At 31.6% G+C, this 17,714-nt stretch overlaps 2 protein-coding genes and 1 non-coding gene across 3 annotated transcripts in view; 2 read left to right on the top strand and 1 right to left on the bottom strand.

The window, feature by feature from the left end:
• Positions 1-809: 809 nt before the first annotated feature.
• Positions 810-7,738, top strand: LOC125878518 (acetylornithine deacetylase-like). Its single transcript, XM_049559796.1, has 10 exons — positions 810-1,227; positions 1,583-1,827; positions 1,909-2,017; positions 5,278-5,416; positions 5,508-5,565; positions 5,641-5,658; positions 5,831-5,953; positions 6,112-6,265; positions 6,348-6,381; positions 7,436-7,738. Exons 1-10 carry the CDS (start codon positions 895-897, stop codon positions 7,537-7,539), a joined length of 1,317 nt encoding a protein of 438 aa, XP_049415753.1. The 5' UTR covers positions 810-894; the 3' UTR covers positions 7,540-7,738.
• Positions 7,739-8,448: 710 nt separating this feature from the next.
• LOC125843448 (U6 spliceosomal RNA) lies at positions 8,449-8,552 on the bottom strand. The gene has a single exon (XR_007444035.1). It is a non-coding gene; the product is annotated as a U6 spliceosomal RNA (small nuclear RNA).
• A 7,893-nt stretch (positions 8,553-16,445) lies between these two features.
• Positions 16,446-17,714, top strand: part of LOC125878519 (acetylornithine deacetylase-like) — a 3,903-nt gene continuing 2,634 nt past the window's right edge. The window contains exon 1 of the mRNA XM_049559797.1: positions 16,446-16,831. Coding sequence (XP_049415754.1) covers positions 16,511-16,831 — 321 coding nt within the window. The 5' untranslated portion in view covers positions 16,446-16,510. The remainder of the gene's footprint in view (positions 16,832-17,714) is intronic.

The following is a 17,714-nucleotide window of genomic DNA, read 5'->3' as shown; positions in this document are numbered from 1 at the left end:
TGAAGTGTTGGTCGATTAAGAACTCTCACATTCATAAACTAAAATTAGTGGCAGAGGTGAGGATGCTTCGATAGATATGTAGATATACTAGAAGAGATATGATTAAAAATGAAGATATACGAGATAAGGTGAAAGTGATTTTGGTGAAAGATAAGATGCGGAAAACGAGATTGAGATAGTTCAGACATGTGATGAGGAGAGACACGAATGCCCCAGTGTGGAGATGTGAGAGGCTGATTATTGATGGATTAAAGAGAGGTAGAGATAGATAAAAAAAGTATTGGAGATAGGTGATTAAATAAGATATAATGCAGTTACAACTCATTGAGAACACAACCTTAAATGAGAAAGTGTGGAGGTTACGGAGCAGGGTTAGAGGGTTAGGCAGGAGGGTGTCCATACTAGTAATAGGTAGGAGTTCATTGACTTGCTTTTCATTCTATTTGTTGTAGTATTACTCTTGTTTCCTATTCTTTGATTTTTGGTTATTATATGTTGTTTCGTTTAGTTGATTGTAATATTATTTTGTTATAGTATTACTCTGCTAAGTCGTTCTAGAAATAGAGGGCAAATTTGCGTATACTTTATTATTTTCAAATCCTATTTATTGGACTATACGAGAAATGCTGTTATTGTAATTAATACTAAGAATTATACAAAGAAACTTAAAAAGAATCTTTAATTTGCTATGAAAAATTAAAATGAAATATCCAAAAAAGTAGGCCAAAATAAAATGAAACTGAGGGATTCCATTTACATATGAACAAGATGGATTAATAAAGTCAATTGGGTACTAGTTGTTATAACTAATGAAAAATAGGACTTGTTAAAACGTCAAAATTCTTCCCCTAGGTTTGCTCTATTCCGAAAATAAGGCATCAGCTCACTACTACAATGGCTACTTCAGCTTCTGTAAAGCAGATTTTGGGCGATCTAAACAAGGATTCATTCGTAACCCTTTTGGGGAAACTGATCGGCGAGTCTAAATATGTACAGAACAATCCGCCGGAGCTTATCCCGGAGGAAGACAGGATTGTGAATCACGTTCTTGATACACTTCTTCCTTATAGCACCACCACCGGCGGCGGACCACTGATCATCAATCATGTTACTTATAAGCCTAATAGGGGTAATCTTATTGTGGAGTACCCGGGTACTCAGCCCGGAAAAATCTTGTCTTTTGTTGGAATGCATATGGATGTTGTCACTGCCAACCCTGATGATTGGGTATGCAATTATTTTGTTACCCCTTTTTGATATTTTGAATTTACTATGTAAAGTCGGTTGCTTTTTTTTTTTTTTTGTTGCTTAGGGTGGTAAAGTTTATGCTACTTTGCTTTATTTTTATATGTTGGTGTTTGAGTGGATACCTAATAGGGGAGTTTGTTGGTGTTGATCTGGCTTAAGCATTATGCTTATAGTGGTGGAAGAAAGTATTAGAATCTTGACTGAAGTGTAGAGAGAAAGCATAACATCAAAGTTCAAAATTTGAGAAGTTATTTTTTTTTTGTAAATTATGCTCCTTTATAAGTCGGCAATGATAATGATCTCTCATATAAGGGTAAAACAATTCTGTATTCAGGAATTTGATCCCTTTTCATTGAGCATCGATGGTGATAAACTTCGAGGACGTGGAACTACTGATTGTTTAGGTCACGTGGCTCTTGTATCCGAGCTTATGAGACGGCTTGGGGAGACAAAGCCACAGTTGAAATCCACGGTGGTTGCTGTTTTCATAGCCAGTGAAGAGAACTCATCTATCCCTGGGGTTGGTGTGGATGCATTAGTGAAGGATGGATTGCTTGATAAGTTAAAGCAAGGCCCTCTGTAAGTAACTGTATGCTATGGTATCAAGTTTCATTGCAGAGACATAGTGAATTTATTTGTATTGTTGATTTCTCTATATAGATTCTGGATTGACACAGCAGATAAACAACCATGCATTGGTACTGGTGGCAGTATACCGTGGAAACTTCATGTAACCGGAAAACTTTTCCACAGTGGTCTGCCCCACAAGGTACTCTTTTTCTTTCTACTGTTTGACATCCAAGCTCGTCAAACTTATTTTTATACTTAATGCCCCATCTTGTTATTTTAACAAGAGGTTCCATTGCAGTATAAAAGATTATGAAATTGGAGAAGAAAAAGTATGATCCATACAGGAATTTGTTTGCACAAGATTACAGTATTATGTTGATTTTATCTGTGTGACAAATCCTGGCATTCTCTTTGTTACCAAATTTCTTTTGTAAAACAAAAGAAACATCATGGTTGATGCTGGTATTACTTTCATCAGCTCCTTTTATCTCCACTGTTATGAATGTTAATCTGCCATTTTGAAGTACCTGTTAATTAGAGGAAAATTGTTCTATAAAAGAATGTTGACAGAAGCTTCAGAGTTGTTATGATTATTCCGCCAATCTTACTACTCTATTTATAGAACTGAAAGTCCAAATGCATTTGTGGGCGACTGCCTAAATGCATTTGAGGCTAAATGCATAGATCCATTGGGCTCTTGTTCTCCTAGATGCATCAGGGGATCAGGGGCGGATCTACCTTGGCGGCATCACCCGAACCCCCTCGTCGGAAAAATTACACTGTACTTATAAGGTCAGATTCGATATTTATGGTTATATATAACAAAATGAACCCCCTTAGCACAACAAAGAATCTTAGCTCAGTGGTCTGGGGGTTCAGAAATATGTCCATGATCGCGTGTTCGATTCTCTTTAGTGCGCAATCATTTTTTATATGGCTTTCCTTAGGGTAGTTGAACTTCAGTACTAGGAGTTATTTAATAGTTAATACACATTGCTTTCAACTGTACTCGGGATGAGAACTAATAATTAATTAACATTTGATTGTTTTTATTAATTGTTTCATCAATAATATTTGCATAAATTATGTGTAAAATTCTATATTATTTTACGAAGAATATAACATAAAATAAAAATTAGGTACTACTAATAAATATGTTTAAAAGCTAAAATAATAAAACTAATTGTGTGATTGACTAAATTTCTAAAATTTGATAGTATGAAAATTACTTTTTATCAAAGTATTTTTGTATATTAATAATTTGTGTTTGACTAATCAATTTGATTATTTTTTTTGTTAATATTAGAGTTCTATTTGTGCTTGACCAAGATTCCAAAACTGTTTTTGAAGAAAAATATTAAATTTCAAAGATAACATATGAGTGAAAGGAAATTTTCATCTTTAATCAAGAGGTCTCGGGTTTGAGCCCCGTTGGGTACGGAGTCACCTTTGTTAGGGAGCGCTTTACTCCCCAATGTAGGACTTCCCGGCGCGAATCCGAATTTAGTTGGGCTACAATGTGGGTACCGGACACCGGGTGGGAAACCAAAAAAAAAGAAAGGAAATTAATTCAGAAAAAGTTGAACATTGCAAAGTGGAAGGGAAGAAAAAGCACAACAAATTTTAGAAAGGTCTCAATGTAGTAAAAATGTTAAACGGGACATGACAATGAGAGTTAAAATTTAGTGGGTTAAAATTAGTGTTGTCCTTCACTGTGCCGCTCTTTTTAGTTATTCTGTAATTTTCGCACGTTTACTTCATATATATTTTGAACCCCCTGGATGAAAATTCTAGATCCGCCACTGTATATATGTATATTCTCAACAAAGAAGCACCTCATGTTATTGAAATTTTCTATAAGCTTATCTATAATATGGCTCTCTACTAATATAGAAGTCTTTAAATTGGAATCATATAGGACTTTTTCAAGGTTATAATGTTGGCTTCGTGATACATATAGATAAGAGTGAGTCAAGTACTGTAACGCTTAAGCACAACAACCTGTTTCTAACCCTTTTCACAATTTTCCTTGTTTGATTAAAAATGCGTGTCAACTTTCTTTGTTGCTTTTCCCTTTTTTTAGACCTCAAGACAACAATTTTTTTTGCTTTAATTCACATGACAACATTCTCAAAAAACACAACAAGCTCAACAATCACACTTTCACCTTTCTTTAACAACTGCTCCCCCCACATTTAGTTTTTGCATTCAAATTAACTTTTGAAGTGCAGAAAAAAGGAATAGAGTGAACAATTTTTGCATTTTCTAACTCTGATTCGGGCCTATCTGACTCTGTTGTTATATTCCCTCAATTGCCTTCATTATGTATTTTGAGGACAAATGGAGTGGAAGACCATGTAATCTAATCCACCAATAAAAATAAAGGCATTGTACACCCATTCACGTTCAAATTCTATCGGAGCACACCCAGATGTCTGAAACTTGAGTTTCAAATGAGTTTTTTCCCATTTCCTATAGAAGTGATCGGCATCTCTTTCCGGAGGAAAAGAAATTGACATCCACTCCTTTCATAAACTTGAATCCCTGGTGGAGAGTGCCAATTGTATGTACCCATCTGCTCACATCTGAACTTGTTGGTACCTATGTTAGCCTTACCATCAAATCTACCTACAATGCATCTTCCCAGAAGGTCCTCTTCTCATGGATCAGTGATTCTCTGATTTTTGTTATGCTGTCCTACTGTACATGACTATGCTTGGGCTCTTTAGAAAGCCACCTGCTCTTCTTTACAGCATCAGCATATGTGCTCTGCAATTTGGGAAATCAGGCTCTGATGGAAGTGAATAGCCGTTATCCATGAATTTTTCAGTTTATTTGCTAGATCATCCCATCCGCTATCATTTTCTTGATGTAAGAGGGATAATCATCTAGACCCTTGTAATACCACAAAACTAAGGAACCTCCTATATTTGTTTAACTTCTAGGAGCAGAAATATACATATGCTTGTTCCTTTGAACTTCCATTTCCTGAGTCTGGTACCATGGCCTACGGAAGCCAAGAGTAATTGACACAACCAGAGAAGCAAGTTTCTGGTAATATTCAATCTGCTAGTTGAGTTTATCTCTGTGCTCGACCCACTCATACCAAGTTTCTGAATTCTTACTTGGACTGGCTCTCTGTGATGTCATAAGACTTGTGACCTGCAATGAAAATATATTCTGCTATCCATTAATGCACTGACTAAGTATTATTTTACTCAATCACTAGAATTGAATGATTGACCAAAAACAGAGGCTCTTCAGTTGAGTTTGAACTAGAGAGAAGGGAGAGCTACCTTTCTCCCTCTAGCATATCTATTTTACTCACGAAACCTCCTTGGATCAATACAACTTTATGTTCTGGAAAACAGTAAACATGGATACCTTTTCTCTTTGTTGAAACCTTTTAATACTCCAATGTGTTTGTAACTTTGTACGACATTTATGGCAAATGGTTAGGCTATCAATCCTCTGGAGCTTGCTATGGAAGCACTCAAAGAAATTCAGTCCCGCTTCTATAGAGATTTCCCTGCGCATCCTAAAGAACAAGTCTATGAATTTGCTACACCATCAACCATGAAACCGACTCAGTGGTTTTGTAAGTTCTCAAGTCTTAGTAGGATGAATTTGAAAATTTTGAGCTTATTTTCTCCAGTTGTTTTTATGTGCTAAATTATTCGCTCACGCAGATCCTGGGGGTGGAATCAACCAAATTCCTGGTGAGTGCACTGTTTCTGGAGATGTTAGGTAAGTTTCTTCTTCAAAGCCTCCTTGAGATCTTTCATCAAATGATGATATCTAATCACATCTGTTTCTTTGCAGGTTGACTCCATTTTACAAGTATGTGTTTTGTTCTTTTTTTTTATCTGGAATTTTAGTTACGTCTCTCTTTGTATGTGGCATTTTTCAATCTATGCAAAATCAATAATTTTGAGCTTCTGTTTCAAAACAGGAAATGAACAGCCGAATCTCTTGAAAATAGTAGGAATTCTAACAATGCATCTTTGTTCAGTGTATCAGATGCTATGAAGAAATTACAAGAATATGTTGATGACTTGAATGCCAACATTGAAAAACTTGATGGTCGAGGCCCTGTTTCAAAATATGTTCTGCCAGATGAGAACTTAAGGGGAAGGTACGCTATACTCCTCTTTGAAAAGATGAGAAATCAGACGATTACTTGGAATTTTCCATAAAAACTAGAGATCAAGTAATTTCTTCCATAGTTCATCTCACCATTTTTTTCTTCTAACTTTTCATTAGTAATTAATTTTCCACTTTAATCCCCACCAGAATCGCTATAAGTTTCGACGAAGCTTCGTCTGGAGTTGCTTGTGATCTCAATTCTCGGGGATTTCATGTACTATGCAAAGCTACCAAAGAGGAAGTTGGGCATGTAAAACCATATTCTATAACCGGTACTTTGCCATTGATAAGAGATCTACAGGTGCATAACTTTTTTTCAAATTTACTTGTTTGGTCTTCTCAAATCTCAACTTTGCAATATCTTATTCATTATTTGTTGGCAGGATGAGGGTTTTGATGTTCAAACTTCTGGCTACGGTACAATTTCTGTTTTTGTAGTTTCATCATTCTCTGTTTCCTTTGTTAGAGTTAAATTTAGTGGTTTTCTGAATGAAAGACAATACTATCAGGACTGGTTATGTTTCTAGATATACAATGAAAACATTACTTGCCAGTTGCAATCATCAACTTGGACGCAAGCTTGTGATGACTAATCCTTCTGACTTTTTCTGTTTTGAACCACAATTTCAAACTTCCAATTGAGTATTAGTTGGTGTTGATAAGCTTGAGTAGTAAATGTTCAATGATTAAAAACTAGGAGTGCAAATATTGTCTGAACTGCATGCCTAACTATGAAGGAGACGGGTGCATTTTAACATATTCCTTATCCCTTTCGTCTGTTTTGACCTTTCTCTTCACCTTTTTTAGCATTGGGTATAAGGATATCCTGAGTTGGTGATGCACGGCCTATTGTTAGTCAAAGTTTCTCTTTCCTCAAAAAAGAAATTGCCAAAACTGTTTTTTTCTAGCTGGAGAGCTTCTCAAAATTTGCACCATCTCTTGTCACATCCTTTTAGATTTGGATTTAGCTCCTGATGGATAAGCCGAATATATGCTTGGCAAGCTCCCTTGTACGTCCAGAGTATTATTGATTGGGAAGATGTGACTTTTTACCATTTTTATACCAGATATAGCTTCAAAAATCACCCTCCAGTGCCTTACATATTCTGAACTGCGTCACAAAGAACCAAGGTATCTTCAGCTCATAGAATCGAGGTATCATTAGCATGAATATGTGTACATCATTTCCATGTATAAATATCCTACTCCAACTCATTAGCGGAGCTCTGTTCAGCCTATAGCTAAGACCCTTCATAGATTGTCGGCATGTATTATAATATTTCTAACTGGAATGGTTGTCTGAAGATGTTTTATCGATATCTGTAACATATTTTCTTACTTTGTTACAGTTGCATTTGCTTAAAATTATTCTGTGTAATTCATTTCCTTGTTAATATTGTCTAATTCTTCTTTCTTGTTATTAATTGAGTCTAATAAACTTCTGTTCGAATGTGAACTTTTTGAAATGCAGGCTTAATGGCTACATACCATGCAAAGAATGAATACTGTCTACTGTCTGACATGTGCCAAGGTTACCGGGTCTTTGCAAGCATCATCGCACAGTTGGAAGATTGATCTGAGGTTTGATTACATCACAATTCAGAGACTGGTTGACAGAATTAGGTTTTCGATATAATACATGAAAAGTAGATCTCTTTGCTGATGACTCCTGCTATAATAGTGCTTGTTCTTTGTTGAATCTGTGACTAATCTAAATACTTGAAATGACCTTTTAACTTATATTTGAAGTCAATTTTAACTTGTTAAAAGTAAATCCCCAGCATTACAGTATCATTTGTTTGTCATTAGTCTTCCTATAGCCACCTAGATTGGTGTATTGTGCGCTCAGAATCTGTGAAATAGTTTGCTCTATTTTGTCCTTAACATCCAATTTACTTTTACCATTGTCGAGTAGCTTCTAGACATTGTTTCAGCTGAGATTCACTTGTGTTAGGCTGGTTATTGCAGTTTTTGATTCCGGAACCCTTCACTTAGAACCACCAGATTGATGAGATATACAAACATTTCTGCTTGCTTTCCGCGTACTAGACAGAGATTGAGAAATCAAAACCATTGCTACTCTACATGACTCTTGTTTCAAGAAAAACATAATGGAATCCTTTGTTAGTTTTACTTTTGAGTGATTCAAAATTGTATGCATCTTTTGGACAAGAGAAGTAACTCTTTGTGAAAAGATGCATCTTGTAGAACGTCTACTCTTAGCTGCAGAAAATAATCACTTGAAATCTTGACTCTGCTTCTTGTCACTCTTTCCAAGTGTTCATTTTCTCTACAAAGGTGGTTTAAGAAATTTAAAAGTTCTTACTTTTCTGAGATGATAATCACTATTAGCTGAGTGACCGTACAAGAGTTTTGAGTCGATCCTTTTTGTTACCGTCAAATGACTTTTAACCCCTGCACGTTATGTTCACCCTGGTGACGCGGATAACATTCCATTCTTTGGAGTCACATTTCTAAATAAATAAAAAATTGGACCATTTTTCGATTTGTGCATGTTATCCTTGCGTAGGGGTCATTCTAATTTTCTGTGTATTGTTCCAATTTTATTGGACGTCTAAATCATAAGTATTGTATAAGGGCTCATACTGTATCCAAAACGTGGACTTCTGGCAATTCCCACTCCCTAAAATGTCATAGCTTGCCTGTAGTTATGTTTTTGTCTAATTAATTTTTTGGGAAAATTTTTAAAATGTCAATATTTAATAAGATTTTTTAGCCACATTTTTAATATTTATTTAAAATGTCAATATTTTAATTTGTTATGTATTTGATTTATGTATTTTTTTATTTGTTTGATTTGAAAGAATACAATTATTTAATAACAAAAATGAGAAAATCTGGGGAGAGAATATTTAAAAAAGGAATATATCACTTAAATCAATCTCCATTTTTCTCCAAAATCAAGATCTTAATCATGGATGGTGAAATTAAGAACATCAAAAAGTTGAACATATTACCAAATATATTTTTCTTTTATTTGTATTAGAAAAACATTACTAATTGTATCTCAATATAATCTAATCATTAGAGTATGATTTATGAAATGATACAAGATTCTGGAAAAAAAATGGCATACATGGTGGAAATATACATTGACCGTGAAAAAAAAAATACATCTATGCTTAAAAAACCCAAATACGGAATGACTGCAAACTAAAAAAGAAATATAATGTTCTTAATAAAAATACAAATGTTGAGTAAAAGAAAAACAATTGATAAACAAAAATTAATATGAATACAATTTTTGCAATTTTCTTCTCTAACTCTCTTTCTTCTTCTTTTTTTTCTTTGTCTGCTATATTCCTTTTTTTCGATTTTTTGTTCACCAAATCCAAATCTGAATCTGTATTCACTTGTGCATTAGTGACCCTATAAGCAAAATTCGAAATTATTATATATGAATGTATAAAACATCAAACAATTTATGATGTATGAATGTCAATATAGATTACTACAATCTACTAAATCTCAAATATGAAAACAAAATCACAAAGAAATCGAATAATAGTGTTTTAAAGACAAAAAATCTTAAATACATAAATGAGGGAAATGTCACAAAATACTTGGTGAATATGAAAACAAACTCATAAAAAATTGAATAATACTGTTTAAAAGGCAGAAAATCCAAAATACAAAATATTTGGTGAATATGAAAACAAAATCACAAGAAATCTCTTAAAATATTTGTTGACTTCGAATTTACCTTTATCAATGGGTGAAAAATCTTTTGAATGAATTGTGAGATTTATTGAAAAAAGTGTAGGAAATTCGAAGACTTGAAAGGAGTGATTTGGGGTAAAACCTAGAAAGAGGAATAAGTGGATAGTGGGACTATTTTTAATTTTTTTTTTACTGTATGATGGAGTGAAAAAGGCTTGATTTGAGAAATAAAAGGAAAGAAGATTAGTTATATTAGGATACAATTTTTTTTTTTAAATATTGACATATTGACATTTTTAATAATTATTTTAAATTGTAGATATTTTTAATAATTATGTTAGAGATTGTGACTAGTTTACTAATTTTGCCTAATTTTTTTAGACAAAAAAATGCACAAATATCTCAATTGCAATGTGTCAAATGTCAAATATGTTGAGTAGATATAGTAGCTATGTTTGCTTCACTTTCTTTTAGAAGCTTGACAGATTTTACTTTTTTACAACAATATTGACATACCTCTAGTATCTAGCACTATGCTATGTTGTAACCTTTTCACACATTCTGAAAGCTAAACTCATTAACCCATATGTAATTTTCTTGCCCATCACTCTCATTTGGTCCAAGCCCAATATCATTCATAACATTTTTCATATGTTTAAATTAATTAATTTGAGCTTTCTAATAGTTTTCTCCTATTTACCTTTTGCTCAGGGAAAACAAAAGAAGTCACTTCAACTGGATATTCCTAATTAAGTGTTACACTATAAGGCACCATCTAGCCTTAGATTGGATACAAGTTCAATTGGCTAACAAATCTAGCAAGCTTGGGATATAAATTAATAACTAAATCTAAACACTTTGTAAAACTAAATAAATATTTAGTTAAACATGGGTGTTTGGTATGAAGCAAAATGATTTGTCAAAAAACAAGTGAGTTTCTTACTTATTTTCTAGTATTTGGTAAGTAAATAAGAAAATGTTATTTCAAAAATATTTATATGTTACTAGCAAAATACTATGAAGTCGGAATGAGACAGTTGAGTAGGGGTTCGAGGGTGGTGGCGGTGGGATGGTCAAGGGGTAGAGATTGGGTGGATAGGGAGGATATAATAAACTTAAAATGTTAGTTATGTAACATAACTTGTTTTCCTACTAGGAAGTTATTTTACTCATTTTAGGAAGCTTGTTTTCCTAGAGAAAATATTTTTGACCAATCCAACATAAAAATATTAAAAAATATTTTCCTCCATACCAAACACACCCTTAGTGAAACTAAAAAAGATTCTTAGTTCGTTTTATAACAATGTATATCCAAGCGTGAGAAGTAGAAAAAAAATTCTCAAGTAAGTCATTTATAAGTGATAGCATCTTTAGATAATTTTGTATGGATCTTACTTTGTGAATATTTATATTCAGTTACAATTTTAAAATCTTGAAATCGAAAGTGTATCCAGTAAGAACATATCAAAACGTCAAAACTTAAAGTAAGAACTACATGTATTATGTATCATATACATATCAATTAATTTGATACACAATGTTTTAGCTATTGAACATTAGAGTTTATGTATCAAGTGTATTTATTGGGTAATGTGTACACGTATAGTAGATGAATAAGTTTGGGTGTATGTATCTGATAGTAATTGCCACTGATATGTAAAATATACCTATTGTTGGATCTGCAACAAATATGGAACATAATACATTGCATAAAACAAAGTTTATTGTAGCAGTGATGCATCAGATCAGTGATAACACTAACAAAGACTAATGATACATTGAAAATCTGTATCTTTGATAGTGACGGCCGTGCAATGGAAGATCCAACTTCTCCCTTTTTTTTAGGCATTTTTCGACAGTAGATTTAGAACTCGAGCATGCATCCTTCTTCGACTTTTACGCTCTCAAATTCTTCATGTTTAATGGGTTGTTTCGATCTATTTTGATAAAAAATTTCATCCTTAATCAAATTGGATAAGCCCAATACTAAAAGAGGGAGCAAAATCCATATGTATCAAAAAATTGTAGATGAAAAGGCTGATACATGATAAATAATACATTTGGTAGAAATTTTTGTATCAAGTATCAATACTAATAAAGGTTATGTATCAAAACTAGTATTTGAACACGATACATTATGCATGATAAAATTGTAATGTATCATAATGTTGAAACGGAGGCATTATACATTAGTTTAAGAAACAAAATCAACTAGATACATTAAAAATTTGAACCCATATGTATCAGAAAAGATGAACAACTAAAAAGTCGGAAAAAAAGTCAACAATCTGATCTGCAGAAAGCAAAAAAAAACTGATGAATAAATCCTCCTTTGCTCTGTATCAACTCCCGTGTCTTTTTTTCGGTGTCAACAAATGGCGTCACCTATGGATCTCGATCCAAATCCCTTACCAGAGCCACCACCATCTGGACCTTTTCCCTTTTTTTGAGCATTTTTTCCACAGTCGTTTTAGAAGTTGAAAATGTATTCTTCTCGGTCTAATTGAGTAAGCTCAATACTGAAAGATCGACCTTCATCCATACGTATCAACAAATTCAAAAATTGAAGTGATGGAAAGAGACCTTTTGAATAACTTGAAATCATTAATTGGAAAGAAAAAATGAAATTCAAAAATGGATCAATGGAGGTAACTGTGAAGAGATTTGTGACGTGAAAAAAGGAAGCAAAATCATGAGTATGAGCTTTCAAATTGATTTATCTGAAAAAGGCGATGATGCAAGCAAAAGACGAGATTTTTGATATTTTTTGAAATGGTAGAAAAAATAAAAATATATGATAAAAAAATGTGTATTGTTAGGTAATTTTTCCATTAAAATATCTTATTATGTATATGTGTTACAACACATTTATATTGCGTATATTCATTATAGCCCCAACATTGTATAACATAAAATATATTCAAAATATAATTGTGTGGACATAATATCCAAGCTAAAAATCTACTCTCCCAATTCAATAGCAGTTGTTCACTATAAATTTGAAACATACTTTAAGAAACAATAAATAATAGGGGTAATATTATTAAATTATTTTTTAAATATGTTAAATTTAATACTTTGAGAAATATATTAGATATTGAATAGTATTTAATAATAAGAGTAAAATAAATACAAAAGGATAAAATATCTTTTGATTTTCTAAATTAGACAAATATTATTGAACGATTACTTTTAATATAGTGAACAAATAAATATGAACGCTAGGAATATTGTACAACACGTTTTACACAAAATATATCATGTGAAGATAGTATTTGACAACAATATCGTAAAAGCAAAAAATATGATGTAATATAATAGAGAAAAAACATAAAATCACCACTAAAGTTGTCCCGTATTTGCATAAAGACACCTTAACTTTGAAAGTGTCCTATCACCCCACAAAACTATTTAATATCTTTGTAAATGGGTAATTTTGACCCATTTCCTCGTCTGGGTTGTTACCACGCACATGAGGCACGTGAGGCAGTGTTTTCACTGTCATTAACCAGCTTTAAAGTGCCACATGTCATTTTATTTCTTTATTATTAATTATTTAATTAATTTACATCATCTTCCCCAAATTTAAAGAGAAAAGAGCCATTGGTAGCCCTAAAATCGATTTGAACTTTTTTTCCAAAGCAAGCTCAACGTTGGTGCTCTCTCTTTGACGAATTCATTTTTTTCCATTATCTTCTTCCCCCAAATTCAAAAACCCAATTACCTTTTCTTCATCTTCTTCAACTTAGAAGATCCATTTACTTCATCCATTTTTATCAATTTTTTTTCTTGTCTCTTGCTTTTCTTTGCTTCTTTTTCTTCTTTTATCCTCTTTTTTTTTAAAAAAAAGGAACAAAAAAAATAAATGTGAACTCCATTATTCGATTGATTAGAGAGTACTATGAAACTCCATTTTTATTCTTATTTTTGGTCTGAATATAGAACTCCATTACCTTGCTTTAGTAACTTGAGAGTTGAATTGATTTTTTTTTAGTGATGTTTTAGTGGGAAAATAGTGTTGTAACAGGGAAGCATCATGGAGGCTACGTTGAAGGCAACAATGACTGCTACTTCTGGAGGATTTACAGCAAAGAACAAATGATTTGAGTAATGAAGGTTGAAGAAGAAAGAGGGAAAAAATGAAAATAAAGTTAATAAAAATAGAAAAAATGAAAATGAAAATGAAACTAAAAATTAAAAATAAAAAGAATTTAATACGTGGCAAACAACAATTGGTGCGTGATTGCACTTCTTTTCTTGCAATTGAGGTTGGGTGAAAAGTGAGATATTTATAACTCTTAAATTGTTCAATTGGTAAATCGGACACCCACAAAGTTAATGTGTCTTTTTAAAAATTCGAGACAACTTCAGTGGTGACTTTATGTATTTTCTCTAATATAATATGAACAATTCTCATATTGGTACCTACTACCATATAATTTTTAGTTTTTCAATTAATAAGAATATTAAAAAGTTGAAAGAAAAAGGTTAACTATACTAAATTAAGTTATAAGTAAGGGATACCAATCCCTATTACAATAAATATATTGCTCTTTGACTATATTAAATTTGATGTGATATATATTAGGCATTGATTAATATTTAATAGTAACGGTAAAATAATTATAAAAGAATAAATTATCTCTTAATTTTTTAAATTGAATAAATATTATTGAACAATTATTTTCAATATAATGAACAGATAAAGATAAATCGAGGAAGTATTGTATAATGTATAGCACGTTTTACACTACATATATTATGTGGACATGGATGTTACAACAGTATCGAAAATGCCAAAAATATGATTTAATATATTATGAACAATTGTCATATTGGTACCTACTACCATTAATAATTATTTTTAGGTTTTCTATTAGGAATATAAAGAAATTGAAAAAAGAGGACAAATATCATTCTTAATTTTAAATTCACAGAACCTCTTCTAAGCCTAGTTTATAACATCCATACAAGTAAATTATAATAATAAGTAATTAATGAAAGAAATTGATATAAAGCCATATATCCATGGATTTTTAAAAATAAGCATTCTTCAAAACTTTTTCCTCTTTGTTGTTCTACAATGTCGCACATAGTGATTAATTTTAATCATAAAGAAATTAATAAAATAAATTCAAGAGAAGATATTAATATTGGGTGTTTATTTAATTATAATCAATATTTTTAGGTGAAAAATAAAATAAAAAAGATTAAAAATTTAGTAAAAGAAAAGATAAATATCAATGCTAATTTATTTAACTTAAAAGAGATGTCACATTACTTCTATTAATTTATCTATGCACCCTGTGCATCTCCTCATTCTTGTGACAACACAATTGATGATCTACAATTCTACATGCAAAAACTTTCTCAACTCAGAAACTCAAGCAATATCCATACTACACTACGTTGAAAATGATTTTTAACTGCAATTAATTAACCGTCCTTGAAATTGCCTAATTCAGAAGGATTGTGAAATTGTCTTTCTTTCTCTTCTTAAAGAAATCTGCACATCCTATCCTAGTAGAAATAGAAGCAAGTTGAAAGAATACATTATTGTTGGTCAAATATTCTCTAGTCTTTTTATTTTATATGCTAAAATAAATAGTCTTTGGAAGATGAATACTTTCAGTTTTTCAGTAATTATTTTTTTTCATGATTTATCCTTGTATTAAATATTTTTCTCCAAAATCTTTTCTAAAATTTTAATACTTAACATCATTTAATAATAAGGATAGTTTAGTAAAATATATATAATAATAATTATTTTATTAATGGGTGTGTTAAATTAACTAGTGACAAGTAAAAATGAACGAAGGAAGGAATAAGATAATAAATAGAAAACAGAGATAAGTTCAACCGTTAGAAACATCAACAACTAACATGAAAAGAACTATATAAGTGCAACAAAAAAAAATAAATTAAGAATGGAATAAAGATTTTACTTTAGATTTTGAAGTTTTATATAATATGAAGCTGGGAATTCAAAGTCACTGTGAAGTATGAATTGAAGGGTAAAGGCCACAAAGACTAACGTAAGATACTGCGATTAATATTTAAAATTTATATTGGGATAAAGTAATAAATTACAATATTCGAGTTATCAATTTACCCAATAATTTAATATTAAAAAATCAATATTGAATTGATAACCTCATATTCTTTTTAGTATGATATCATTAAAAAGTTGTTAACGTTTTATCAACCAATACCCTTTCATCAAAATATTACACTGATCTAGATAAATTTTTTTAAATTATGTATACGTTTCAATTTATACAACACTCATATTACAACACATTTATATGGTGTGTATATTCATTACAACCCCACCATTGTACAACACAAAACATATTCAAAATATATTGTGTGGACATGACATTTACAATAATATCCAAGCTAAAAATATACTCCCTCAATTCAATAATAATTGTTCATTATTAACTTGACATAAACCTTTAGAAATAATAAATAATATATTACCTTTTAAATATAATTCTTTGAGAAAGATCGAATAGTATTTAATAACAAGAGTAAAATAGATACAAAATGGCAAATTATCTGTTACTGGACAAAAATACTCCCTCTCCCTCTGTCTAACAATACTTGTCAACTATTGAATTGAGAAAAAGAGTAAAAAGCAGTAAATGATTGAGATTATTTTTAATATAGTAAACAAATAATTAAGATATACCACGTTTTACACGAAATGTATTATGTGGACATGGATTATTTTATCACAATATCGAAAAAGCTAAAAATATTACTATGTTATATAATGTGAACAACTCCCATATTGGTACCTACTACCATCCATATCAAAAGAAAGGTGTGAGCTTAGCATTTGCATTCCCATATTATTAGCATGGCAGATGTAAAGCAGATTTTGGGGGATCTAAATGAGGATTCATTCGTAACTCTTTTGAAGAAACTGATCGGCGAGTCGAAATATGTACAGAACAACCCACCGGACCTTATCCCGGAGGAAGACAGGAATGTGAACCATGTTCTTGATATCCTTAATCCATATAGCACCAAAAATGGCGGACCACTGGTCATCAATCATATTGTTTATACTCCTAATAGGGGTAATCTTATTGTGGAGTATCCTGGTACTGACCCAAAAAAAGTTGTGTCGTTTGTTGGAATGCATCTGGATGTCGTTCCTGCCAATCCTGATGAATGGGTATGTAAATTACTTATAATTTTGCTACATCTCTTTATGTCTATACATTATTTTTCAAAATATCTTTGGTATTTCGTTCCGTACCTTTACTATTTTATTAGCTACTTACTATCTTCCACGTCCAACATTAGAAATACGGGTGGTAATTTCAGCCCATACAAAAAGAATAGAGTTGTTTTAATCATATTTATTTAAATTGATCACTCATATTTCCTAAATACGTAAATATAAGCTAATCTATTTTAAGTGCTTATACAAACATGGACAAAATGAGAAAAATATGAAAATTCATGGGTTACCCACTCAAAATTTATTTATTTATTTTAGATTTACCCACTCATAATAAAAAATCCTTAATTGCACTATATATATATATATATTTAAAAAAACATTAGGTGATTGGGGTAAAAAAACATTCTTTTAAAAAAGAGAAAAGGGTCTAAAAAATATTTCAACTTTTGCCGAAATTGCTGTTACGATACCAAATTTTATGGAAGACCTTTCACCCCTGCACTATTTAATAGTGTATTTTAAAGGTATATATGTGCCCATGTGGACACAATACTATTTATAATGATGCAATATTTTTTATGTTCACGTGGGCACATATATACCTTTAAAATACACTATTAAATAGTGCAAAGGGGTAAAAGGTCCTTTTCAAAGTTCGATATCGTAACAACAATTTCGGTCAAAGTTCAAATATATTTCATACTTGTTTCCTTTAAAAAATTATGTAGGAGGGGTTGGATGGGGGGTCCGGATCCGTGGAGGTAGGGTGGAAGTGGAGGTGTGTGAAAAAAAAATTAACTTTTTCTTTAAATTTTTTTGATTTTTTTCTTATTTTTGGGTGGGTGGGAATTTTGGGGGGGGGGGGGGGGGG

Source organism: Solanum stenotomum, chromosome 10, assembly GCF_019186545.1.
Source record: "Solanum stenotomum isolate F172 chromosome 10, ASM1918654v1, whole genome shotgun sequence".
NCBI lineage: Eukaryota > Viridiplantae > Streptophyta > Magnoliopsida > Solanales > Solanaceae > Solanum > Solanum stenotomum.
Note: the sequence above shows the minus strand (reverse complement) of the source record. Positions and strands in the feature narration are given on the sequence as shown.